This window comes from Silurus meridionalis, chromosome 13 (assembly GCF_014805685.1).
Source record: "Silurus meridionalis isolate SWU-2019-XX chromosome 13, ASM1480568v1, whole genome shotgun sequence".
NCBI lineage: Eukaryota > Metazoa > Chordata > Actinopteri > Siluriformes > Siluridae > Silurus > Silurus meridionalis.
The window spans coordinates 19,909,771-19,937,034 of NC_060896.1; the positions used below are offsets into that span (position 1 = coordinate 19,909,771).

Sequence of the window (27,264 nt, forward strand, 5' to 3'; positions counted from 1 at the left end):
TCATTCTTTTAATTTTGTTAAATCATTTTCATTTGCACCGATGTAATCGATTACTCAATTTAATAAATATAATAAAGTGTATTGCATTCATTTGATTTATTCTATTTTATTTTTTAACTATTTTATTCTTATAACAATTCTAAAATATTATTTTACCTATTTTTTTAAGCAGGCATTTTATTTAAAATTGTTTTAAAAATGTCAACTGTTGATGTTCGCAAATGTTAATAATAATAAAGTGCGTTAAAATCTTTTGCATTTCTTTCTCTCAAACTGTCCTAAAATTGATAGATAGATAGATAGATAGATAGATAGATAGATAGATAGATAGATAGATAGATAGATAGATAGATAAACAGATAGATAGATAGATAAACAGATAGATAGATAGATAGATAGATAGATAGATAGATAGATAGATAGATAGATAGATAGAGACTAATTGAGTGCATATATTTTTTTCTTTCTACAATTCGTTTCAATGTACAAAAAAATCCGACAATCCTATGCTTTTCTTTTACCCGTGTAAAAAATCACGGCCAATAAACATAACAGCGTCACTTTTCACTGTTAATCCCGCCTCCTGCGCTGTGATTGGCTAACACTATTCCGTCTCTTGCGTTACGATAGGTTCAAAGTTGGGTCCTAAAAAAAATCAGCCAATCGGATTTTTGTTAAAACTCTGCCATGCTCTGGCAAAGAAAATTTTTTTTTTGTTAATGCGGTTAATGCAAGTATTAGGGTAGTTGTGTGTGTGGAGTATTTGGGTGTAGTAGGAGGAAAACACGAATACACACATTTTTTTTTCTCTGACGCAGCAGCACACACACACCAATAGCTGTGATCCCAGGACAGGCAGTGATTATTCAGGGAGGGACTTCCTCCAGGTCCGCCGTGACTCGGTGACACGTAACTAAAGACATAGGTGTCCTGCAAAGCTCATAGATCTGATTATATATCTTGTGTATTTCACATCAGTAGACAGGTTTACACAAAGACGAGCTTCGAGGAGCTTTAAAAAGCAGAAAAACCTTTTTTCTAACTTTTTTTTGCAACTTGGCTTCTTTTGTTGTTCTCAGGACACAAGTAAACAGAGCTGTATGGGAAAGTTTTGCTCCATCCAGGGAATGGAGGTTCCCCACCCGAGGATCTGCTTCCATCTGACCTGGGAAGTCCTTGTGTAAACTCTTCATGCTTTCTGGAATGTAAAGCACATAGGAGGACAAGTTGGTTTTGTTTGGAGAATTTTTTTTTACATTGTATATGATCACTGTGGAGAACATGGGCAGTGGGGTTTGCTCCAGAAAGCAAAGGAAAATCTTCCAGTCGTTGCTGCTCACCACTGTGGTGTTTGTGCTCATTTATGGAGGAATGATCTGGTATGAAATGCACCAGCAGCTGAAGGGAACAGAAGCTCTGGCTCTGAAATACCAGCAGCACCAGGAGTCTCTTTCAGCCCAGCTACAAGGTATCAGTGTTTCACCAGGTCAAGCAGATATCCGGAGACCCCTGAAACGTGTTTCCTACTTAGTTTTAATCTGTTTCGCAACGCCGGGAGGGGTGTGTTTTGTGCAACACACTGTTTTGCATTTACAAAACTGTATATGGATGATGACTTTCATAATCACTATCAGAATGTCTATTATAGGTCTTTTATCAGTGTGTTTCTAGAACCTACTGATGAATTTGCACAGGTAATGCTGGCCATCTTACAGCTCTTTTTCCATTCCCACTTAATCACGGTTGTGTGACATAATGTCGATACAGAAATGTACCTAATAATTTTATTTTATTCTGCAACAGATGACGCACTAAACCGTGCCTAACCTTCTCACAGATAATGCAGTCCTTTATTCGTCTATTCAGTAACTGCTTTATTCCGGAGCTTATCCTGGGAGCTACAGGGCGTGAAGTGGAATGTGCCGTCAGTCCTGGTCCCAAACACAATCTCAAGGCATCGTAAACATGATGCACTGATGCATTCCCAACCAGGGGTATTGTAGCGTGGCCAGTTTACGAACCTGGAGGAATCTCGCACTCACACCGGGAGAACAGAGGGTAACCAGAGCTTTGAAAGGAACCCTGGGGATAGTACACGACAATGCTAGTCAACACACGTATTCGTAGTTTATATGCCGTAGTTTATAAAATTGATATACAGATAATGTTCAGTTCAATTCAGTAAGTTAAGTAAAGCTTACTTTACACCTAGGCTTTACTTCACTTGACAAATTCTTAAGACAGTTGTTAAAAATCTACTTTTCAATTGGTCCTTGCTCAGTCATTACCTGCATAATGTGCGATTCAATGTCACTACACTTCGACAGAAAGCACACATGTATGTACTGTTTTAATTTTGTTAGGGTAAAAAGATAATTATTAGTCTTGGATTTCAAATCTGGCAACTGAGTTAAACCATGTTCCTTTCCATTCAACTAAATTGGAGCTTAATATCAAGTTTAATTCTTGAAGGACAACTCCACCCTGAAACCCAGTAAACTTGCGTGATTCTGCTTAGGGCTGTTGCTAATTCGTTGCTGTGGTTGTGTGTCGCACTGACATCACAGGGACACTTTGGCGGTGGTATTAGCCTATGGCTTTGTAACGTGATCTGTTTTATCAGGGTGTAAAGATGAAGAGGTGAGAGAGCTGTATGGGCTAAAGTCTTAAAGTGCTGCAGCATCAGTGTTTTTAGTCTCATTAGATTAGGATAAAGCAAGGACCATTTTTCCACATCGATGGAGTTGCGGAAGTCCAATGGCATTTGTACATAATAAAGGAAATTAATCATAGTGAAGAGTATTTCTTTTCAAGTCTTTCTGGGTAAATTTAAAATGGTATGCACTGATCAGCCGTAATTAATAGTGTAGGTCATCCTTGTGCCCCCAAAACAGTTCTGACCCATCAGACTCTGAAAGAGTGCTGTGGTATCTGGCACTGAAATGTGAGGAGTAGATCCTTTAAATCCTGTAGGTTGTAAGGCAGATCCTCCATGGATTGTCGTTGTCTGTCCAGTACATCCCACAAACGTTGATCAAATTGAGATTTATATCATTTGGAGGCCAAGTCAACAACTTGAAATTTCCTGGAAATTTTTGCAGTGTGGCTGGGAGCGATATCCTGCTGAATGAGGCCACTGCTAATAGTATTCCATCACCATTAAGGGATGTATTTCATCTGCAACAGCATGTCAAGTATCACCTAAATATCACCATTGCCTTATTCACGTAGTACACCCTGGTGCCATCTCCTCCCCAGGTTATGGAACCACATAATGTCGGAAAAAAAAAAAAAATCAGATCAGTTCACCTCCTTCCACTATTCCGTTGTCCAGTTCTGATGTTCACTTGCTAATTGTAGGTTCTTTCTGTGATGTATAAGGGTCAGAATGGGCACTCTGACCTGTCTGAAGCCACAGTACCTGTCTTCTTTAATGTTTTCTGCAAATCTGTGTTACAGTAGCTCTTCTGGGGTATCGGACCAGACAGACTTGCCTTCATTTCTCACATACATTGTTGAGCCTTGGTAGCTGATGGCCCTGCTGCCTGTTTACTAGTTGTCCTTCCTTGGATCAGTATTGGTAGGAATTAACCAATGCACACTGTTCCTGCCTCCAGCACATCAACTTTGAGAGCTGACTTTGCTCCATTCTAACAAGATGCTATTCAATTCCCCTGTCAGTGGTTTTAACGCTAGGTTGAGGACAACCTGCTGACTTCTTAAGGTTAATTCTAAGGAGGAGTTTGCTTCGTTTTTTTTCCTGGTCAGAAATGTGAAAGTCTGGAAGTAATTATATAACTGCAACAGAAAACCTCTCTTCCTAGCATTTTTTAGCTGAATTAGCAACCTAGCCTGCAGTTTATTAGCACAGCTCACTCATTGGATTTCTAACAGTTAAAAGAGTTGTTTTTACAAAAAAATAAAACAAAAATGATACCTGACCAAAAAATTAGAAATTTGAATAAAATGAAGGTCTAGCAACAGACTATTTTGCAAACTAGCATGCTCTGTTAGCCTCTCACTCTTAGGAACTCATTATTGCTTTCTCACTGGTATTGGATATCATTTATTTTTTTGTGTGTTTTGTTTAGTGCACTCAGGTATGCACATTAGATGCATTTTTACCTGAGGAGAATGAGGTGTGTGTGTGTGTGTGTGTGAGAGTGAAGAATGCTAAATAGGATTTGTCTTTTTTTTAATACTTATTTACTATTCTATTATCCTATTTGCAGAGGTGTAATTGTAGACCCTATTTCTTTTTACCTGGGTTTTGTGGTTTCTCTGGTTTTTGTGGTGACTCTTTTTGGAGGCATGTTATCATTGCTGCAGAAATGGATTTTGTATTGTTTTTGTTTCTGCTGGCTCATTCATTTATCTCATTCTTTCCTCCTTTTTTTCTAAGGTTGTATCAACATTCCACTAGAATTACATAAATCATGGATCTGTTCAAATATCTTTTTGCCTGTTTGTTTGAGTGTCTATCTGTCTGTCTAAACAGAGTTCAGTGTGCCCGAGTAATGAACTAAGGGTCATTGTTCTTATGCTGTGGTCTGGTTAGTTACCTCAGACTTTCTAAATTTGAAATGGCATTTGAAGTTTCATTTGAATATCTACATGTTTGTGTCAATCTGGTGTTTTATTATGTTTTAGATACCATTAACCAGAGAATAGTCTGTAAAATAGCCTATAATACATCCAGGTCAAATCACAGAATGTCACAGAATGGTTTTAATTAAATATGGAAAATAATAGTTCATGACACTGACTGTAACTGTGGTAACAGCAGTTAGCACTCAGACGTGTGTCTACACAGAATTAGAATCAAAATCGGGTTTATTGGCCAAGTGTGTTGACACGCACAAGGAATTTGGTTTCAGCTGTTAGTGACTCTCAAAAGTACAGAGATAAATAACACTGTACATTTAGCTTGAACTATACAAGACAAAACAGACGACAATACAGACAAGACAAAACAGACTATACAAGACAATACAGACAAGACAAAACAGACTATACAATACAAAACAGACTATACAAGACAATACAAACAAGACAAAACAGACTATACAATACAAAACAGACTATACAAGACAATACAAACAAGACAAAACAGACTATACAAGACAATACAAACAAGACAAAACAGTCTATACTAGACAAAAGACTATACAAGACAAAACAGACTATGTAAGACAAAATAGACAGTATGAGTACAGATATGGAAAGGGTTATAAGGCCATTTCCAAACGGAGAAGAAGGATTGTTCACTAATTTAAGACAGTTGCCAATCTTCCTATGATTCAGAGTCCTAGCAAATTTAGTCTATCCTCAGATTGTTTCATGTTTAGATATAGAAAATCGTGTCTTTAGGAAATAGAAATGTTTTTTGAAATTCTCGGTTAAATAACAAGCTGCATATTTTTAAAGTGGGTAAGAGAGTCTACAAATATTTGTTCATTTACTTAGTTTATTCATTTTGTTGAGAAATTTGTACAGAATCAATATCACTCTTGTTCAATCGCAACACCAAGTCCCATTTAGTATAAGGTGTATATTTAACCAAAAACATGCTTCTTCCCAACCCACTTTATCCTTTATTTAAAGGAAAAATTCCTTCCCTGAAATCTTATTCACACTATTATTAAACTGTAATCTAGCCTATTTCCTGTTACTGGTATAAATCAAGGATGTTTGAAAGCATGGATTGTGATTTATTTATTTATTTTCTTTCACTGCAGCAACTAAACTCAAATGTGACATTACTGTCTGAGGTAAATTCTATCAATGAGTTTTAAGAATTCGATGCAACTATATTTTGTGTATAAAGTGCAGTAAGGTGACAGTGTATAGTATTCAGTTCAGTGTGTGTGTGTGTGTGTGTGTGTGTGTGTGTGTGTGTGTGTGTGTGGGGTAAGGGGTAAGGGGTAAGGGGTGGAGGGTAGGTGGTGTTACTGGGGTGCAGAGTTCAGCATGGAAACAGCTATGGGGAAAAAGCTGTTCCTGAACCTGTTTGTCTTGGTCCGGAGGCTCCTGTAGCACCTCCTGAAGGGCAGGAGGGTGACCAGTCTATAGGCAGGGTGAGAGAAGTCCTTAGTGGTGATGTATGCTTACCTGAGACAGCATTTCCTGTTAATGTCAGCAGCCTTTGGGAGTGAAGTTCCCACAATGCGTTTGGCAGTTCCCCCCCACCCTCTGCAGCACTTTCCAGAATTGAGCTGGTTTTGTCCAGCAAAGGTCCTCGGAGATGTGAATCCCCAGGAATTTAAAACTGGTGACACGGCCTACCACTGCGCTAGTGATGTGGATCAGTGTGTGTGCCGCTTTTCTCCTTCCTGAAGTTTACGATGAGCTCCTTTTTCTTTTTGGTGTTGAGCAGCAAGTTGTTGTCAGTGCAGCATGCAGCCAGGTGGATAACCTCTTTTCTGTAGGCTGACTAATCGTTATCCTTGATGAGTTTGATCACCGTGGGGTCATCTGCACACTTGATAATAATGTTGGAACCATATACAGGATTGCAGTTGTGGGTAAAGAGGGAGTAGAGAAGGGGACTCAGCACACAGCCTTGTGGTACTCCAGTGCTAAGGATTAGGTTGGAAGAGCAGTGGTGGTATGCCCAAACATGCCTGTTGGTCAGAAAGTCCAGTAGCCAGTTGCTACTAAAGACAATTAACAATATTCTGGTATCAGTGTCTTTATTGTACAGGTGAGAGATCGCTGTGGAAACTGTGTTCTTACAGTAGGCAAATTGGTGTGGGTCTAGAGTGGCGGGAAAACAGGATCACCCGCTCAAAGCACTTGATAATGATGGGGGGGTGAGCCCTACTGGGCAGTAAAACATCAACAGTTTGGGATTTTCCAGCTCCCCCCCCTTCTCCAAAGTCTACAAATAGCTTTGGGTGGAAACATAATTGTACCAAATGGCCCTTGTAATGCTTTACACACTTACCTAATCATCACCGCTTGCTTCCGTTAATTGAAAGATAATGTCTGTTTTATTTCTGTTGTATTTTGATAAGAAAATTAGGTGATTTTAGATATCGCTCAGCCTAATAATACAAACAATTAGAAGTGCAACATAAACCAAAAGCCTACATTGAAATGATGATGACTTTAATGGCTTCCTACACTGTGGATCATGTTAGTCCCTTTATTCTTTTGTTAATCTAAATGAGGTGCACATTTATGTCATTATGTCATTATATAATCCTGTCAGTGGAGTAGTGGCTCACACAATGTGTGTGTGTGTGTGTGTGTTTTATTGAAAATAGCACAGCTTACTTTACCCAATTATTTTTGTCCAAACTTAAACTGGGCGTATGTGTATAACCACTGTTTAAATCTCTGTATTTTTGTGTACGTGTGTAAATTCTGCTTATTCTGCTTATCTCTGTTTGCAGTGGTGTATGAGCATCGGTCGAGGCTGGAGAAATCACTACAGAAAGAACGGCAAGATCATAAGAAGTCTAAGGAAGGTACATGTATGCATGTTATTTGCTAAATATACTAATATGCCTTCCTTTAATGCTTAAAAAACATCATTGTTCATATTTCTACAACCCTTAAGCAGTTTGGTGTTATGAAAGCACTCAGGTGTGTCTGAAATCAATATGGAAAGGGTTATAAGGCCATCTCTGAACAATTTAAAAATGTAGCATTCTGCAGTGAGAAAGGTGTGTTCCAGCAAATTCAGTCCATCATCAGATTCTTTCATGTTTAGAGATGTAAAGGAAAACAATGTCTTCAGGACATGGAAGGGTTTGTAAAATTCTGATGAGGATGGACAGGATTACAAATAAGTTTATTAGAGAGACAGTGCATGTAGGACGTTTTAGAGACAAGGTGAGGGAGGTGAGATTGAGATGGTTTGGACATGTGCAGAGGAGGGACATGGGGTATATCGGTAGAAGAATGCTGAGGATGGAGCCGCCAGGCAGGAGGAAAAGAGGAAGACCAAGGAGGAGGTTTATGGATGTGATGAGGGAAGACATGCAGGTAGTTGGTTTGAAAGAGGCAGATGTAGAGGACAGGGGGGTATGGAGACGGATGATCCGCTGTGGCGACCCCTAATAGAAGCCAAAAGAAGAAGAAAAAGTTACTAAAGTCACTGCAGTTTAGAGAGAGGGTTAACTATTAAGAATACAAATGTAATTTTGTGGGAAGAAAAAAAACCACATTGGTAAATGTGTATGAAGTGTTCACTGCTATAATATTAAAAAAAACCCTTAACCGATTCATATATATATATTAGGGGTGGCACGGTACATGGAAAAACTCCCGAACTGTTCGGTTCGCTTGTCTCGGTTCGGTTCATGTGTGCGTCGCACGGTTCGACGCATGCGCAATGTAGCCCCGTGCTCAGTTTTGCCTCAGACAGTTTCGCCTGAACATGCATATAGACAGTAAAAGTTGAGTAAGAAGTGCTGCAGCAATGGCAAGTGGAGGAGATAATGAAGGCTGCCCGGAGTTGGCGGATGCGCCCCCGTCATTCAAATCCGGTGTGTGGGAACATTTTGGATTTCATGTTACTTACGATGACAACGGAAATAAAACAGTAGATAGAACTGCGACTGTGTGCAAGCATTGTGCAAAATGAATTCAATATGCTAATGGCAACACTTCTAATATGACGGTTCATTTGAGAAGACATCATGCCAATGTGTCGATACAAACAGCACAAACAGGAAAGAGCCGGTTAGGAAACAACTTCTACAGTCCGCAGCATTTAAGCAGCCTCTCAGTGATAAGTCGGACATTGCAATAGCCATAACTAAAGCATTGGGGATTGACGAAATGCATGTCATCATCAATGTCTTCTCTCTTGCTGTATCAAAATCTTACCTAGCTTTTACTCAGAGATGGTCCCAATAATGTGCAGTCAAATTCGGTTAGTGCATGATTACATTAGAAAAATGTTAATACTGTATCCTTAATTGTGGGTAATTAAGCTAATAAGCTATATATCAAATGCTGAAGGAAATTTCTCGAGTGTTGAAGATTACATGAAAAAATAACAGGAGAACCGTACAGAACCGAAAACCGTGACCCTAAAACCGTGATACGAACCGAACTGTGGGTTTTGTGAACCGTGCCACCCCTAATATATATATATATATATTGCAGAATTAGTGAATTACACAACACATAAGGCTTGTCTTCAGTTTACACACTTTTCAAATGCATTGTCCTGCCTAATGTAGACATGCCCTTTTACTGCCTACATTCTAAAGCAGTCATGTGTTAAACACGGGCGGAACTGAAGTAAAAAAAATTATTAGTACATGGAAGTGAACAAGACCAATTTATTCCATTTAAAGATTTAACCAGTAACATCGATTTGTTCAAGAAATGAAAGACGAAACTAAGTTGGTTATTAATAAATAAAACATTGCAATTGTTGCTATATTGGTGTAATTGAAGCAGAACAACACACTCCAGACCATGTAGTTATGGAAAAATAATTAACTTTAGGGTGGTAACACATCGAACCATTCTGTTATGAATTATTTTTGTGTAACTGCACAATATGGAGTGGTTTCTTATTTATTTAAATTCTTGAATCAGAATGTGCATTCATTTCTGCAAAAAAAAAAGCGGCTGTGTCTTTGGTTCTGGCTACAAATTCAATCATTGTGTAAGTGTTGTATTAGTAGATCTTTATTATAAGCTTTTAGTGAAAATTGAAAACTAGTAGCTAATGAGAGATATGTTTAATTATTTCAGCATATTTTTTTTGTAATCTTAAAATAAACATTTTCTTAGTCTGTATGACATAACCATTCTTTTTATTTTTATTATTATTATTTTTTAGATTATCTGGTTTATAAACTGGAGGCGCAGCAATCACTGAATAAGGAGAAGGTGAGACACTGTGTAATATGAGAGAACATATTTGTCCGTTACAGACGTGATGTGCACACGCCAATTCCTTTTTTATTTATATCGTTTCCTTTATATGGTTCAGCATTTTTTACCAATAAGTTCTTTTCCAGCATTGGATTCAGGAAGTCATCTGAAGACCAAATTGAGGAACTTCTAATCTGCTTAGAAATGTTACAGTTATGATGTAGCTTCTTATTTGCATCATTTATTATTATTTTTTATTTACTAAATATAAAAGATTATATATTTTTATCAAGGTAACATGGTAAGACAAGTTTTTCAGAAATGCATTCAGTATGCTTTAAATGAGAATTAGTGTTGTCTGAAGCAATCGAATGACTGCTACCACTCTAAAGTTGATTATTTTCATGTTATTAAAGTGTGCGGTGAGCAGAAATTGAGTTTGCTTGATTGAGTGTGATCGAGCTTTGTGGCACTCTCAATCCTTTGTTAAATCTCACACATTGAGCACTTACTAGTTTAAACTTTAATTTTCAGTATGTTCTTAGCGTGCAATTGTGGTTGCTGTCGAGACACCAACAAAGAATTACAGCAAGAGCCGTATAATTTGTATAATTTTTGTATAGTCTATTTTACGAAACTAGTCATACATTTTTATCTATATAAACCATACAGATACCGTTTTGAATTCTATAGTTTTACATATTCGGACAATAAAAAACATCGGGTCCCTCTCAGATTATTAAAAGTAGGTAAATACAAACTCGAACAACACTGGACATATAACACTGTGTTATTATTTATTTGACACAAATTTAAGACGCGATTTATGAAAAATAGCAATTAAGAGGCTAAGTAGCAGCCAGCTGCTGCTAATCAAATGCCTATGATTAACTGATCAGCAAGTGCGACTACTTCAATAAAAGCTGAAAGCCAAATAATTTGCTGTACTGCACCATTTAGATGTATGTTCACACAAGATTAAGGAGAAAAGACATCAACAATGATTTTAGAGAATCTGTTGCTGAAATTGTTGCTGCCCATTAATCTGGAAAGGGTTATAAGGCCATTTCCAAAAAATTTAAAGCTCTTCATTCCACAGTGAGGAAGATTATTTGCAAGCGAATAATTAAAATAATTTTAAAAAGTAAACCATTAAATTCAGTTGCCAATTTTCCCAACAGTGGATGTCTCAGCAAATTCACCCCAAGGTCAGACCATGCAGTGGTCAGAGAACATCTGCAAAAGAAATAAAAAATAATTCAGGTACAGCTTAGTTTCTACAGGCCTCATGTTAGCATGCTAAATGTTAAAGCTGATGACAAAGCAATAAAAAAAATACTAAACATATATAATAAGTTGCATCTGAACAAACCACTTCTGGAACAATGCCCTTTAGACAGACGAGACGAAAGCAGAGACCAAAGTTTGGCATAATGTTTAAAGCTACGAATGGCAAAACCAAACACAGCATATCAGCACAAACAGCCCATACCAACATCAAACATGGTGCTGAGGGGTTGACCATGAACTCCTCTGTATACCAAATCATTCTAGAGTCAAATGTGAGGCCATTTTTCTAAAGCTAAAACACCAGGACATGGAACAGGGTCAATAATTCTAAGAACACCAGCAAATCAACTCCAGAATGTCTTAAAAAGAATAGCCAAGTTATAGTCCAGGCCTTAACCCAATTGAAATTATGTGGCAGGACCTTATGAGAGCTGTGCATAAACAAATGCCTCAATGAACTGAAGCAAAGTTTAAAGATGAGCGAGCTAAAATTAACTGATAAAATCATACAAAACATGATAACTTCAGGAAATTTCTGTAAAACTATTAAATCATAATGTATACTTTTGGCTTCTCTGTTTTGGCTTACTTCTTGTAAAATAAACAATGACTAGGTGTTATATGTCATGTGTTATTCATCTGAGGTTGTATTTACCTAATTGAAAGACCTGCTAAGGACCAGATGATTTTCATTATGTCCGTATTCGTAAAACCATAGAATTAAAAAAAGGGCTATTTTCTTTTTAATATAATGTATATGATAATAATAAAACATTTCTAAAAGAAAATGATCACATGATGTAGCTATATTGACAAATGATACATGGCGTGTTATTGGTGTTTTTTTTTTCTCCTCCACAGCAAGATGCCAACAGCAGGTTTAACTCTCTACATTCACAGCACCAGATGCTGAAGGTCAGACTCTAATGTTGTATGGACAATAGTTTGTGGACACCTGACTATAAGATTTGTATGTGTTTTTGAACATCCCATTTCACATTTAGACCACATTTATAATAACCTCCTCTCTACTGGGGAGATGTTCCCCTCGAATATGGTGCGTGGTTGTGGAGATTTGTGGTCATTCAGCCACAAGGATATTAGTAAAGTCAGGTACTGGCATCATTTCAGTTCATCATCAAGGTTTTCAATGAAGCTCTTTATAAGGCCACTCAAGATCTTCCACTGCATCTCATGTAAACCATGTCTTCATGGAGCTGTCTTTGTTCACAGGGGCATTCTCATGGTAGAACAGGTCCAGTTGGGTCTGTTGTTATAGGTGAAAGGAAAATGTAATGGTAGCACATCAAAGACTATAGAACTATAGACTATCATATAGAATCGTGTCTCAATACTTTTGTCCATTCTATCTCTATTTACTCATCCATCCATCCATCCATCCAGTGTACTGTATGAGTGTTAATGTTCTTGTCTTTGTAGAATCAGCATGAGGAGCTGAAGAAGCAGTTCTATGAGCTGCAGGAGCAGCATCATGCTCAGGGCGAAGACCACAATAAGGTCCTGGATGAACACCAGCAGAGATACGAGCGATTACAGCAGAATAAAGAGATGGAGATTTCGAAACTCAAAGGTATCTGTTTATCATGCCACCTTTTTTTTTTCTCTTTTGGGTAATCTCTTCTATTACTTACCCTACATTTTAGCTTATTTTCTTCCAAAATGCAGAGCAGCCTTTCTTTAGTTCCTTCAAGCAAGGGTTTCCCAAACCTTTTGGACAAATAGTCTAAATGCACATTGTGAATATTCTTCTTTGACTTTTTTTCCCCTATTCTTAAATTGAGGCTTTGTTTTCTTTAAATTGTTGGCACAGGTTTGTGTGTGTTTTTTTTTTCTGTTGCTTCACAGATTGCAAAAAATTCATTGTTGAATTATTGAACTAGGGGAGCTAGATGGACAAAAATATTTCTAGTACATCATTTTGGGATCGCCAAAAACCAAAAACAACCTGAAATAGCATGTACGCTTTGAATTAAATGGTTGTATGCTTGACTGATTTCCACTCACATAGTAAAAAATACTAGTACACAAAATGGCTCTTCAGATTTCAAACATTTTTTTATATTATTTGTTTGAAAAATATTCTAATAAAATCATGGCTTACGATCAAATCTGTAAATCAAATGAACACACGTGAGCTTTCATTAGTCACTATTGTATACTTCGTATTGGAGCTGTTCCATTTCTGTTTTAACACCCTTATTAAATTTGCCATGAAAGTCTATTTATTACTTTATTAGCTTGAGTGAATATTTATCAAATGAGCCTTAAAAAAAGATCTGGTGCATTACTGTGCTCTGATCAATTGTGTACCTCGATATCTATAAAAGTGTGTTAAGCACAGTATTAAGTTGCTCGTTATGTACAGTGTTCAAACATTTCTTCTGTAGAAAGTGTTTATAACCTGCGGGAGGAGAGCCGGCAGCTGAGGAAGGCTCATCAGGAGATACATGTCCAGCTTCAGGATACAAGGGTAAGGCCTTGAGGCCGCATGGGTAACGTAGTTAAGCAACATTGTGTACAAGTTTTAATTAGCTGCTCAATTTTATTTTAATTATTATTTCCTTTGAATTAAAAACAATAATCGAGGCACTCAAACCCTCTCATAGTAACCAAAAAAGTGATAAACAAATTATTTTGAGATTTATTTATTTATTTATTTATTTTTCTCTAGAGTGTAGCTGTGTTTTTCTTAACAATAAATTACATTATCATTTTAATCATTATTTCGAAAAGGTCTGAATTTTAAGTAGTTTAAGTATTTTTTTAAGTCATATTTTTATTAACCAATCTGGAAATGCTTTTTTTTTTTATCATTAAAGCATGAAAAGAATATTAAGTCGAGTGTCCAAGCTTTTGAATGATGAGATATGTTGATTTTTTTTTAGCTTATTTGGTAAAAAAAAAAATAGTTTAGTCAAAAAATTGTTCCATATAATTTAGTGTCTAATTCCATTTCATACATTTTTTGCATGTTGCACAAATGTTGTCTGATGTGTGTGATTTGTCTAATTGTGTTGACTTGAGTGATCATGTGTTGTGCAAAATGCCCTGAGGCTGGTTGACTTGCGCTGATCCTCTTTTTAGCAACAACACAAGGACTTAAAAGCAGCCCATGATCATCTTGCATTGTCCCTGGAGAACCACAAGAGTGCGCTAGCTGTGGCTCAGGTGTGGGTGTGTGTGTGTGTGTGTGTGTGTGTGTGTGTTTGTCCACTGGAACGAGACTCTGTTACTTTTTAAAGCAATGCTGCTGTTATTAATGCTAATGACCTATTCTGGCTCTTTTTTCCCCCCTGCCTTGTACCTGTTCTTTTTCACTGATACTTTTTCTTTTTTAAGGATAAATCTATTGACCTTTGTGAATTGCATGGCAATAATAACAAAAACAAGTCAGTAAAAGAAATAATCGACAATAACAATGGTAACAAGAGTTGCATTGAATTGGGAATTGCTTTTACCTACTGCTTTCTAACAGTTCCACTGGTTTGTGTTTCTCTTTCTTTTTTCTTCCACGCATCACCGGAAACTCCTGAAAGCTTGAAAGGTTTATGGTTTGCTGTCAATCAAACAACGGGTTTAGGATAACATGCTTCAGCACTAATCCTAGTTGCTGTGGAAATGATTGGCATGTATTTCTGTTTCGGAGAATGATTTTTCTGGACTCTCTCTGTTCTCTGTTCAGCCTCTGTCTGCATTTGTCTATTTATTTTATGTGTATTCATTGTCCTGTCATCCCAGTACCTTGTCATTCCCATCACCTTATATATATATTTTTAATGATGAACAACAGTTCATCATTACAAATTAATTTTTTGTTATTTAAGTATATTAATGCATCTTACACACTGTATATATTGAGGCTTATTCAGTTTGCACTGCAATAAAGTCAAAAGGTATCATGAAGTAATAAATCATAGTTGTTAGTTGATAATTCATGATAATTCTTAGTAATCAATAATTCAAATGACTACACTACTCACATACATTTGAATTTGTTAGCATTACAGCAAAGAGCTCATATGTGTAAATAAGTGTTACGGCTGTTGGAGTGTTAGTGTTTAACAGGACTCTTTTGGTTTGTAGGTCCAGGTGGATGAGTATAAGCAGCTAAAGGAGACTCTGAATAAAATGCCGAATCTAAAGCATCCTGAAGAACTTCATCCTGCTGCGGCTCAGAGCAGACAATCAGAGGTGCACCAAAATTCGGAAGTAACCAACTTGTACACCATAGTTTTTCCGTCAAAAAAACAGCCATAAAATTCCAACATTTTTCAACAACATTCTCTTATACAGATCAAGAAAAATGCAACAAACTGGAATTAACAGCAGTTAAGAATACAACACTCCCCACTAAATACCAATAAAAACCATTACACACACACAAAACACACGCTAGTCAAACTTAACATGCTCCAATTACACTAGCTAAAAAGACAACATTTCTCAAAGAAACACCAGTTAAAACCAAAGACATTTAAAAAAAAACACCAATAAAACACCAATACAAACCCAACAATCTGCATCAAACACCAATAAAACACCAATACAAACCCATAAATCTCCAGCAGACACCAATACAAACCCAACAATCTGCATCAAACACCAATAAAACACCAATACAAACCCATAAATCTCCAGCAGACACCAATAAAACACCAATACAAACCCAACAATCTGCATCAAACACCAATAAAACACCAATACAAACCCATAAATCTCAGCAGACACCAATAAAACACCAATACAAAAGCAACAATCTTTAGAAACCACCAGTAAACACCAATACAAACCCAACAATCTCCATCAGACACCAACAAAACCACCAGAAAACACCAATACAAACCCAACAATCTCCATCAGACACCAACAAAACCACCAGTAAACACCAATACAAACCTAACAATCTCCAGCAGACACCAATACAAACCCAACAATCTCCAGCAGACACCAATAAAACACCATTAAACACCAATACAAACCCAACAATCTCCAGCAGACACCAACAAAACACCAAAACAAACTAAACAATCTCCAGCAGACACCAACAAAACACCATTAAACACCAATACAAACCCAACAATCTCCAGCAGACACCAGTAAAACACCAATATAAACCCAACAATCTCCATCAGACACCAACAAAACACCAATAAAATCCCAAAACTCTTTAACAAACACCATTAATAACCCTATAATCCCCAACAAACACCAATAAAAACCTAATAATAATAATCTTTATTTTATGTAGCACTTTACAAGCAAAAAAAAAATTAATAAATAATTGGAGCAGATTTAATAACATTAAAAGATTTAGCCTGTCTAATCTCAGTAGGTAGAGAATTCCAAAGTTTTGGTGCAAACTGGTAGGAGGAACAACTAAAAGATCAGAATCAGAGGAACGGAAGTAAAGCCTTGGAGTGTAGACAGTTAAATGTTGTGACAAGTAATTAGGCACCATACCATGTAGGGCCTTATAGGTTGCGTCCCATGTTATCTTTTTCGGTTGTTGATAAAGATAACATGGGTCGCAATCTTGTTTTTACCTGTATTCTGAACATGAGAGTCGATTGTTAAGTTTCAAAAATCACCCCCAATTTTTGTTTTGTTATTATTTTTTAGTCTGTAACTCCAGAACAGAGCCTCCCGCTTTTAATATTTGCAAACCAGCTTTATTAGTTTGATGGTGCGAACCAATGAGCATTACCGATATCACTATTAAGACGGCGGAATTTTCGGAGACATCCATATTTTTATCTCAGAAACGCAGTGTTCAATTAAGCCAATGGCTGCATTATTGTCAGCTTTAGCAACAAACAGCAATAAACAAAACGCTAATAAAATCCTAACACTCTCCAACAAACATCAATAACCCCATAATCTCCAACAAACACCAAAAAATACCTCATACTCTTCAAAACAGATAAACAACCCAACAATCCCCAACAAACATCAGTAAAAACCCAACACTCTCCATCAAACACCATTATTAACCCCATAATCTCCAACACAATTAAAAAAACACAATATCCAACAAACAGAGGTAAAAACCCAACACTCTTCAACAAACACCAACAAAAACCCAACACTCACCAATACAAAAAATATGGTGTTCAATTTGGTGTTAATTGTATTTCATTTTGCACATTGCATTCCTGGTTGATTCATTTACGTTCATACTTATATTAGAGTTTGAATTTAGTGTCTCTGTCCATAAACGGTGGCCTCTGACTATTAATGTTCTGCATATTTTCAAAATGTTCCGTTTTCCTTATCACCATGGAACAGCAGGGGCAGAAACAAGAAGAGAGAAGTGTGGACGGAGCACAGAAAGAAGAGAATAGGCATGAAGGCATGCCTCATTCAACAGAACAGCATGATCAGCTTCATCATGAGGAAGAAGAGAAAGAACCAGAACAAAACCTTCCTGATGAAAATGCGTTAGAGAGGGAGAGTCACATTGAACAGCCGGTCAGCTGATTTTAGTTTCTGTCTTGTTATCTGTCCATTTATAATTTTCCACTGTCACCTGCCATCAAGACAAAGTCCTGAACAGGGAATTGGGTTTTATGGCTGGTTCTTTATATGTTTTAATACATTTATATCTAAACTGATCGTCTGGCCAATGGGACACCTAGGTGGAAATGACTGTTGTGATGATGATGACGACTGTGTATGTGCTTTCATTTCCAGGTGATTGCAAGTCAGGGAAACCACATCAAATCTGCCTACGAGCAGCAACAGGAAAAGCAGCGGCGTTTAGCCGCTCAGTTGGAGGAGGAACAGCGGCAGCTCCTTCAGAGACAGGAAGAACTGCAGAGAGAGCGGCTGGAAAGAGAGAGAGAGGGGAAAGAACGGCTGGAGAGAGAGAGGGAAGAGAAAGAGCGGCTCGATCGGGAGAGAGAGGCAAGAGAGCGGGTGGAAAGAGAGAAGGAGGAGAGACAGCAACGTGAAGAGCAGCAGCAAAGAGAACTCCGTGAACAGCACCTCCAAGAGGAACAGCTCAGGTTCTGTACAGTACACGTGCATGTTAGGGATAGCAATATTTATTCAAAAATAGTTTTTATTCATTTGATAGTATGTGATGATGTAGGCGTTGGACTTTGGATCAGAAGGTTATAAATTCATGTCCTAGTTTTAACAAGCTGCCTTTCCTGGGACCCTGAGCAGGTCCCTTAACCTTGACCTATTAAGGATTAGCATCTCATTCAGGAGTGGTAGCTCAGTAGTTAAGGTGCTGGGTTACTGATCAGAAGGTCAGGGGTTCAAACCCTGGTATTGCCAAGCTGCCACTCTTGGGCCTTTAAGCAAAACCCTTAACCCTCTGTGCTCCAGGGGCGCCGTATCATGGCCGACCCTGCGCTCTGACCCCAGCTTCTGAGAAAAATCTGGGATATGCAAAGAACGAATTTCACTGTACTGTAATGTATATGTGACAAATAAAAGCTATCCTATTCTATCCTATCCTCATTCAGGGTGTATCCCACCTAGACTTCCGGAGATTGGCTCTGTAGCCATCAATACTACCACCAATATAAAGCAATGGCTGACAAGGAATTAATTGCTAGGGAATGACTTTATATAATTTAGTATTATTTATATTTCTCATCCAGAAAGAAATCACTGTATGAAAACATGGAACCTGGTGGTGTCCACCAAGTAGAAGGTAAGTGATTGCTTAGTGTAAACTTTAAACAGTTTTTTAATATTAACAACATGTTCATAATACCAAAACATAGATATATTATAGGAGGCATCACTTTTAGCCTCCTAAAGCATTTCAAACAACCAATCTTAAATCAGTTCATTAAAGAAGAATCAGAACGGGCCGTGTTTGCAAATAGAATTGTTTTAGTGTCACAGTGTATGATCAGGCAATGACTTCACCTCTTTGGAATACAAATTCATTCAGTTTTCTATCTATTGTACTCAACCCATTAATTTAATCTTTAATCCAATGATTCTTATTCTTTTTGTTTCTGACTACGGCTCATCAAAATTGTAGGTTGTATTTTTTCTGTAAATGAGATGTCCCCAGCCAATGGGCACTAGGGGTTGACAGATTATCGTTTTTTGCCCATTAATCAGCACCAATAGTTGTTTGCTGGAACTATTGACTATCTAACTATTGACTATCAAAGTCTATCCCGATAGTTTTTCCGGCTTCCAGTCCACTGCCATTGCGACAGCGGCCTCTATAGGCGAATTGCTGATGTGAGACTGCTCTGCAAGGAGAGCGATATATTATATTTATTATTGATAATTTATGAATTCTATAATTAGATTTTTTTATTTAATACATTTATATTTTTTTTATTTAATACATTTTGGATTCAGTACTGTTTTTATTTATTTATTTATTTTAATTTCAAAACAATTTTACATTGTGTTTTTTAAATTTTTTTTATTCAATATCCATTTTAAAAGCTATTGGTTGATTAATCGGTTGTCGGCAAGTACGATCCAACCTAGTTATAGGTATTTGGAAAATCCACTATTGGTCAACCTCTACTGGATACAATGCTAGAGTTGCTCCTGGGTGGCAAGAATGTTCTAGGGAAAATTTCTATAGACATGATAATATTTGGTCCATGAGAATATTTTCAAAAAGAAAATGTCCATTTTGTACACCAGGTTATGAGACCCCTCTTAAAAATCATACTTTTAAAACCTGCTTTCCTCAAAAGTACACCGAAAAACATGTTTGTTCCACTGTTGTTCTGACCATGTTGTTCTGCTCCTTTATGTCTAAATTGGCACACCAACACTATAATTATTTATCAATTTGTTAAATGATTGATTGATTATTCAGTGCACTGCCTTTCCTCACAGCCACTGTATCATTTTTCATAAATGATGGCATGATAAATATTCAAGTATCAAATTTTCGTGGAAAATATATGGAGTCAATCAGCATAAAAGAAGTATGATCTCAGACACAACAAAGACTTCTGAACTCATGACTTATAATGAATATTAATAAATAGAATTTTAAATTGGCATAGAGTTCTTGAGCAGTTTTGTCTGTAGACACACACTATAGAAATTATAAAGAAATGCACAGTATATGTGATGATTGCTTTTTCTTCCATTCTAAAGAGATTAATGTCCACCATGAGGACCGACATCAACAAGAGGGGGACAAGCACATGCGTAATGAGGAGGTCGGGGTGTCTCTCTGTCTATTACAAACACATGCATAAGAAAGATTTTTTTTTATCTGTTGTACATTTAATCGCATACAGTGTAGTGCGTTCATTATCTGTGTGATTAGCAGAACGTGGAGGCGGACATCGATCCAGCGGACGATCCGAACAATCAGGGGGAGGATGAGTTTGAGGAAGCTGAGCAGCAGGTCCATGAGGAAGAGGAGGAAGAAGAGCCACCTGGACACCCTGATACACACTTAATTAAAGAGAATCAGCACCACGCTCCAGCTGATGAACATCTGGTGGTGAGTCTGATACAGAGGAGTCATAGGTTCAGTTCAGCATTTTCATTTTTGATTTATTTATTTTTTTAGTTTGAAGACTATGTATTATTGTCTTCTACAAATCATATTATTGTATTAATGGTTTATTATGGCAGAGTCTGTTTATTATTCTAGTAGTTTGGCCCATGTATTATAATGATACTTATGTGTTGGATTGCATTCTACTTTGTCCACTTGTGGAAGTGGGGACGTGGTCAAGCGGTGGTTTATGAATAGAGGGTGGAGCCGGAGGACGGTAACGGCCAGGATCGAACACCTGCGCATAACAAGTGTTCTCGGTTCTCTGCATGAGGAGGATAATAAAAGTGGGAGAGATGAGAGATAAAGAAAGAGAGAGAGTGCTAAAAGTCCAGAGCCCTGTGTGTGATTGTGTCTGTGCACTTAAACTTAAAAACAAAAAGAGTCTGTTGCAAAACTAAAGCCAGTTTTTGTGTTTGATACCTGTTACCTGCCTCCTGTGTCCTCTTTCTCGATCCCATGAGTGCTCCAAACTGGTGCTGAAAGCCAGAATTGAACTAAAATGGCCATGCACATTTTTGCTTTCACTTGCCTTCTCGTCTCTCATGCTTTAATCCAATCCATCATGCACTGCAACACTCATTAGTACAATTGCGCACATCCTTACCACTCACTTGCTCATGCTCCACCCTTAATTCACACACCGGCACTCAACCACACCTCTGATTCCACAGGTTTATTTACTGTAATGTTAATATTATGCCAATATTCGGCCTAAAATGTTTTTGTTTAATATAATGCAAAATTATTGTTAGTTGCTGGTTTAGGGTTGGTTTACTCCAGAATAATGCTAGTCTGAGGTTAAATCGGTTTAATAGTAATAGGTGTTTACGCTTTTTTTATTTTATGATTACCATATTCAATGTGATGCCATGTAATAGTATAAGATCAGCCAGTTTTTTTATTTTTTCATTTGTTTTGAGTTAATATACTGAAGTTTACAAAATAGCCCAATTTTAAAGTACTTTAAGGTTCTCCTTAGAGTAAAAAAAAAAAAAAAAAAAAGTTAAATAATTAGTTGGAAGAGTAACTAAAGAATTAGATTTGCAAATGATTTGCATGTTTGTATGTGGTTTCTAATTTTATCCTGAGAATTCAGGAGATCTCATGTTTCATAACGAAGCATTCTGTTGTTTAGACCTGGAGACGCGTAGAATGAAAAATAATCGATTATGTTGTGTGTTTGTGCAGATGGCAGGAAACCCAGACCAGCAGGAAGACAATTTGGAAGAGCAATATCAGGAAGAGGGAGAAGATGAGGTGTCTGTCTCAATCTCTGTCTCACTCAATCTCTCTCATTCTTTCTGTTTCTCCCTCTCATCTCTCTCATGTCTCTCTCTGCTTCTGTCTTACACACCTACACACTTATGCACACACAATGATCAGGCATAACATTATGACATTATACCATTATGAGCGGTGAAGTGATAACACTGATTATATCTTCAGCATGGCACCTGTTAGCGGGTGGGATTTATTAGGCAGCAAGCGAACATTTTCTCCTCAAAGTTGACGTGTTAGAAGCAGGAAAAGTGGGCAAGTGTAAGGATTTGAGCGAGTTTGACAAGGACCTGATTGCGATGGCTAGACAACTTGGTCAGAGCTCTTGTGGGCGGTTCCCGGCTCACTGATGCACGTGAGGAGCGAAGGCTGGCCCGTCTGGTCCGATCTAACAGACGAGCTACTGTGGCTCAAATTGCTGAAAAAGTTAATGCTGTTAATGTTCGAACTGTCAGGACTGTTTTGGCATCAAAAGGGGGAAAGACACAATATTAGGCAGGTGGTCATAATAATATGCCGGTTCAGTGTCCATAAAATTAAGCCTGATCGGTGTATACACACCTCTATGAGCATTTCAAGCATTGTTGTCTTTCCTCTCAGGCTCAGGAAGATTTGGCTGTGGAGAAGAAAATGGAAGAGAGAGGAGAAGAAGAGGCAGATCCTTACAACGAAGAGAACGGAGAGCAGGTACAGTGTCTCCTCCTATACAACATATTATACTTACACTGTTTTGACACCAGCTCCAGATTGAAACTAATATAAACCTAAATGCATGTTTTAATGTATTTACATGACCGATTAAAACCTTTTAATGTATATATTTTTTGGTGTGTATTGTATTGTGTATTGTATCTTCTGAGGGATTTTGGGCTTTTGCTTTGGTATGAAGATTTATTTGAGATAACATTGAAATAATAGATAATTTGAGTGTCTAAAACTGAGTGCACTTGTGAGAGTGTGTGTGTGTGTGTGTGTGTGTGTGTGTGAGATAAGGAGTCTTGAAAGCTGTAAGTGTAATTGTAGACCCAGCTGGCTGAAAGGGAGATTACAGGTTTTCTGAGGTGTCTGATTCCCTCAGTAGCATACAAAGACAATACCAGTCTTTTATTTTATATTTTAGAACGTGTAATATCCACACAGAAATTTATAAGTAAGAAAAAACCCACATGTACAATTTATTCTTTCATCTTAGCTACCTTGCTTCGATTTTGTACACACAATACACATAATGTAATGTAAAAAAAAATCCCAGGCTGTGTTTCCAAAGATTTACATTCCATTCATGTTTAAATTCTTATCACGTTGATAAACGGAAAACCGCAATAAACGGACGCCACCCAAAAAAAGGGTTTTTTTTTTGTTTTTAACCGTAAATCATCCTCCAACACACTTTAAACACACAGAAAACATTTGCAAGTATACAGCGAGATACATTTTGTGTAAATTTATAGAAATACATCAGACTGTATCACATTTATAATACATGTACTGTACAGTATACAGTTCTGTAGTAGCGAAGCCTATGTGTAGTTTCTCTGCTTGTTTATTGGTTGAAGTGACGTCAAAAAAGAGTTAAAGATACACGTCACCGCGTTCTTTACTTTCTGTATTGTGCTGTATTAACATTTTACTTCATTGTATAATGATTAATTATATTTTTATTAATACATTTCATTCTTTCAACATAAAACTCTATAAAAACAATTCCCTATAAGTTTACTGGTCTATAGTGCTATCAGCGAGAGACCTGAAAAAAGAGCCACAAAAAAAAATTATGTGGCAAATGCAATTGCGCGATAAACCAGGGACGCGAGATATGAACCGCGATAAATCGAGGGATTATTGTTTTTTTCTATAAATAATGTAAGCTGTGTGTACCAGAGGTTGGGAAGTGAAGAAGTACAAATACTTCATTACTGTATTTTAAGTTGATTTTTTCTGGTATCAGTTTTTACTTTACTTCGCTTCACTATTTATTTAATTTTTTTTACTTTTTACATCTGTACTTCCTACTTTTTACATTTGAAAAACAGACTTGATACTTCAGTTTTAATATATTTGGTGACATTATTAATATTTTTTCTCCTCATTGCGCGCCGTTTTCGACCCATCAATTGGCTAGTTAACGAAGCAAACAACGAGCAAGGCAGAACCCCTAGTCAGAAACTTGCCTGTATAACATTTCCAAATGCCCATGCATTCGTGTATGTGTGTAGGATGACGCCAGAGAGCAGGAGGACGCAGGCCCTGAGAAGCAGCCTGCCAAAGAACCTAATGAAGAGGAGAACTATGAAGAGGAAGAGGAGGAGCCAGAGGAAGAAGCCAATCACAGGGCAGAGATGTGAGCCTTTTCATTTGTGCACTGGTGTTACTGTAGAAAGATTAAACTGTGTAAAGCAGTAATTCCACTGGGATGATCACCTTCTTCTGGCACCCTCGAGCTGGATGTACTAGACTGATCAAAATCTGCTGATCTGGATAAATCTCTTTCTGTTCACTGTGCCTTTTATTTTGCCGGTTTGTAAATGGAGCACTGTTTAATAAGAAACCCGATCGTTCCGCTTTTATGCAAGAAACGGTTTTAGATCAACGCTGTAGACAGAATGTTTATGATCAGAGTGCCATTTTTTAAATCTTTGAAAATATTCAATTTGTACCGTATATATGTAACTTGTTTTGTCTTTTTTTTAAAGCTTGTTATGAGGATGGATGTATTTGAAAACGGATAGTGCTTTATAAGAATACTGTTAGTCACTACATGAATGTTTCTTGTTTGTTCCCAGATGGATTTTGCTAATGAGTATATTTGTATTGTATCTTTATATAAGTGTTGAATTCTATTTTAGGAAATGAATACAGCATATTTGAAATGTGGCTATATTTAAATGTCATATTTTTGTTGCTTTTCTTTTGTTTATATTTCATCTTCGTACTGAACATTCAACTTCATATTATGGCAATGATGCTGTTCATAAAAACTCAGGCTTATCCCAAATAACTCTTTTCACAGGAAGCATCGCAAAATTATCACATATAATCAAGAATTTACTGCAGTGATACTTTTGAGATCCCGTAGCAAGAATTTTTCGTTATATTCACATTTATGGCATTTGACTGACGCCCTCAATGAGTACATTCTGATGCTGGTTCATTAGGACACAGACTATAAATACCACCAGTCTAAAACTCTTTAATAACCAATTGGTGGAAATAAGCAATTTGCGACCCCCAAAAAACTTAGTGATTACTGATATTCAGCATCCCAAGTTGCATTTGAATATCAGTTTATATGAAAGACATTAATGCACCTGTTTTAGCAGGTTTTATCAAGTATTTTATAATAACTCTGGGCCTGAGTTTTTTTAATAAGTGATCTCTTTATTCCTAGTCTCACAATTTAAGGTGATAATGAATATATGTACTGAGAAGAACGTAATTCTACAATGACTCTTGGTGTTGCCATTGCTAAAGTGGAGGCCTGTGATGGACCGGTGTCCATGTTACTGATAAACTGGAGACTATAGGATTTTGTTATATTAGCCTTGTAGAGCGACAGTGCAAACTACAGACAGCACACAGACTAAGCTATAGGAAGGTTTACATTTTAATTCTTTGGCCAAACAAGAGCTTTAAATAATGCCCTTTTTGCTCTAGCAAAATGACACCAACACATGCATGTGCCTATATTACATAATCTATGTAATATAGGCACAATATAACCAAATATCATTTATATACATATATACACAATATATACACAATATGAACAAAAGTATTGTGACATTTGATTTGTTAAAGATGTCTCAGGATATGGTAGCTTTACATTTTCCCTTTACTTGAACTAGGAGACCCAAACCTGTTCCACCATGAAGATGCCCCTGTGTACAAAGCCAGCTTCATGAATATATTATTTACATGGGTTGAAGTAGAACAGGGTGCCCAGTACGTGGATCGCAATGGTAGTTTGGGTAGATCGCATGACATTAAAAATACAGATATTAATTTATGCTTTTCTATAGTAGGTAGATCATTTTTGACTTGGTCATGCTGAAAAAGCATGCAAAAAAAATATGTGTGCACCCCTGAAGTAGATCACGTGTGGCCTGCTGTAGAACTCAGATCTCACCCCTAATGAATCCCTTTGGGTTAAATTGGAACGCTGACTGCACCCCAGACCTCCTCACCCTACATCAGTATCTGACTATACTAACACCCATGTAGCTGAATGAGCACAAATCTCTACACCCACACAATTTGAAATCTAGTGGAACATCTTCCCAGAGTTGTGGCTATTATCACAGCAAATGGGAACTAAATGTGGAATGGGATGCTCAAAATGCACATATAAAACATATGGTCAGGTGTCCACAAACTTTTGTTCATATAGTGTATATATGAATTAAATTAAAACAGGAAGCCCATGTCTTTATACTGCTTTATTTTTTATTTAACTTTATGTGTGAAATTCTGTCATGTTAAAGTACTAATCCTGTGGTTCCCTGGAGGTCTAGTGGTTAGATTGCGGCGCTCTCACCGCTGCGGCCCGGGTTCAATCCCCGGTCAGGGAACCAACCCCAGCCATTAGGGTTGCACAAGCCAGTGTACTCTTAGTGCCGGTCCCAAGCCCGGATAAATGGGGAGGGTTGCATTAGGAAGGGCATCCAGTGTAAAACATGTGCCAAATCGAACATGCGGATCATGAATACGGATGATCCACTGTGGCGACCCCTAATGGGAGAAGCCGAAAGAAAGATCCTAAAGTACTAATCCTGGCCAATAGAACACACATTAGATGATGGTATGGTCACACTGACGTGTCTGCATTCGTAAACACCAATTACTGCTATGCACATTTTCAATGTGGAGATAATAACACTAATTTAATTATTGCTAGAACACTTGGGTACGTCTAAGAATTTTCCAATCTTTTCATTTTCCAATCAAGATGCCAAATCTCAATTTCTTCTTATTTTTTTGCTTAGTTTATTCAACTGGATACTGAACACGACTTACTGTTGTGAAGACGTTTTGTATTTGAGTTTTTAAATGTTTCCCTTCAAATCCTTGTATTTATTTTGTCAAGTATTATTATTGTCTTTATCAAGAAAATCCCTCTTTTGCTGACAAAATAGTTTGTCTTGGTGTATGATATTTTGCCCCCATGAGTCTGCTGCATTAATTTTAGAGTTATTGCAAGAACAATCTATTAGGCAAAGGTCAATGTATCTAAATACACTGTAATAAAGTGAGACACTTTATATAGAAAATGGAAAGTGGATTCATTTCTTTGCAAAAGCTTGGACATGCACGCACACACACAC

General features: G+C 37.2%; 1 protein-coding gene across 4 annotated transcripts; it reads left to right on the forward strand.

The window, feature by feature from the left end:
• The first annotated feature begins 824 nt into the window (after positions 1-824).
• golim4a (golgi integral membrane protein 4a) lies at positions 825-25,371 on the forward strand. Of its 4 annotated transcripts, none has more exons than XM_046864519.1 (16): positions 825-1,468; positions 7,398-7,472; positions 9,809-9,858; positions 11,995-12,048; positions 12,574-12,724; positions 13,542-13,624; positions 14,239-14,322; positions 15,238-15,363; positions 17,440-17,622; positions 17,845-18,158; positions 18,765-18,817; positions 20,251-20,315; positions 20,429-20,605; positions 21,854-21,922; positions 22,544-22,630; positions 24,160-25,371. In XM_046864519.1, the coding sequence occupies exons 1-16, from the start codon at positions 1,264-1,266 to the stop codon at positions 24,286-24,288; spliced, it is 1,905 nt and encodes a 634-aa protein (XP_046720475.1). In that variant the 5' UTR covers positions 825-1,263; the 3' UTR covers positions 24,289-25,371. The 4 variants fall into 4 exon arrangements, with proteins under 4 accessions (XP_046720475.1, XP_046720477.1, XP_046720478.1 ...); XM_046864521.1 differs by having other exon boundaries at positions 826-1,468; positions 15,238-15,345; positions 17,443-17,622; XM_046864520.1 differs by having other exon boundaries at positions 830-1,468; positions 15,238-15,345.
• The last annotated feature ends 1,893 nt before the right edge of the window (positions 25,372-27,264 follow it).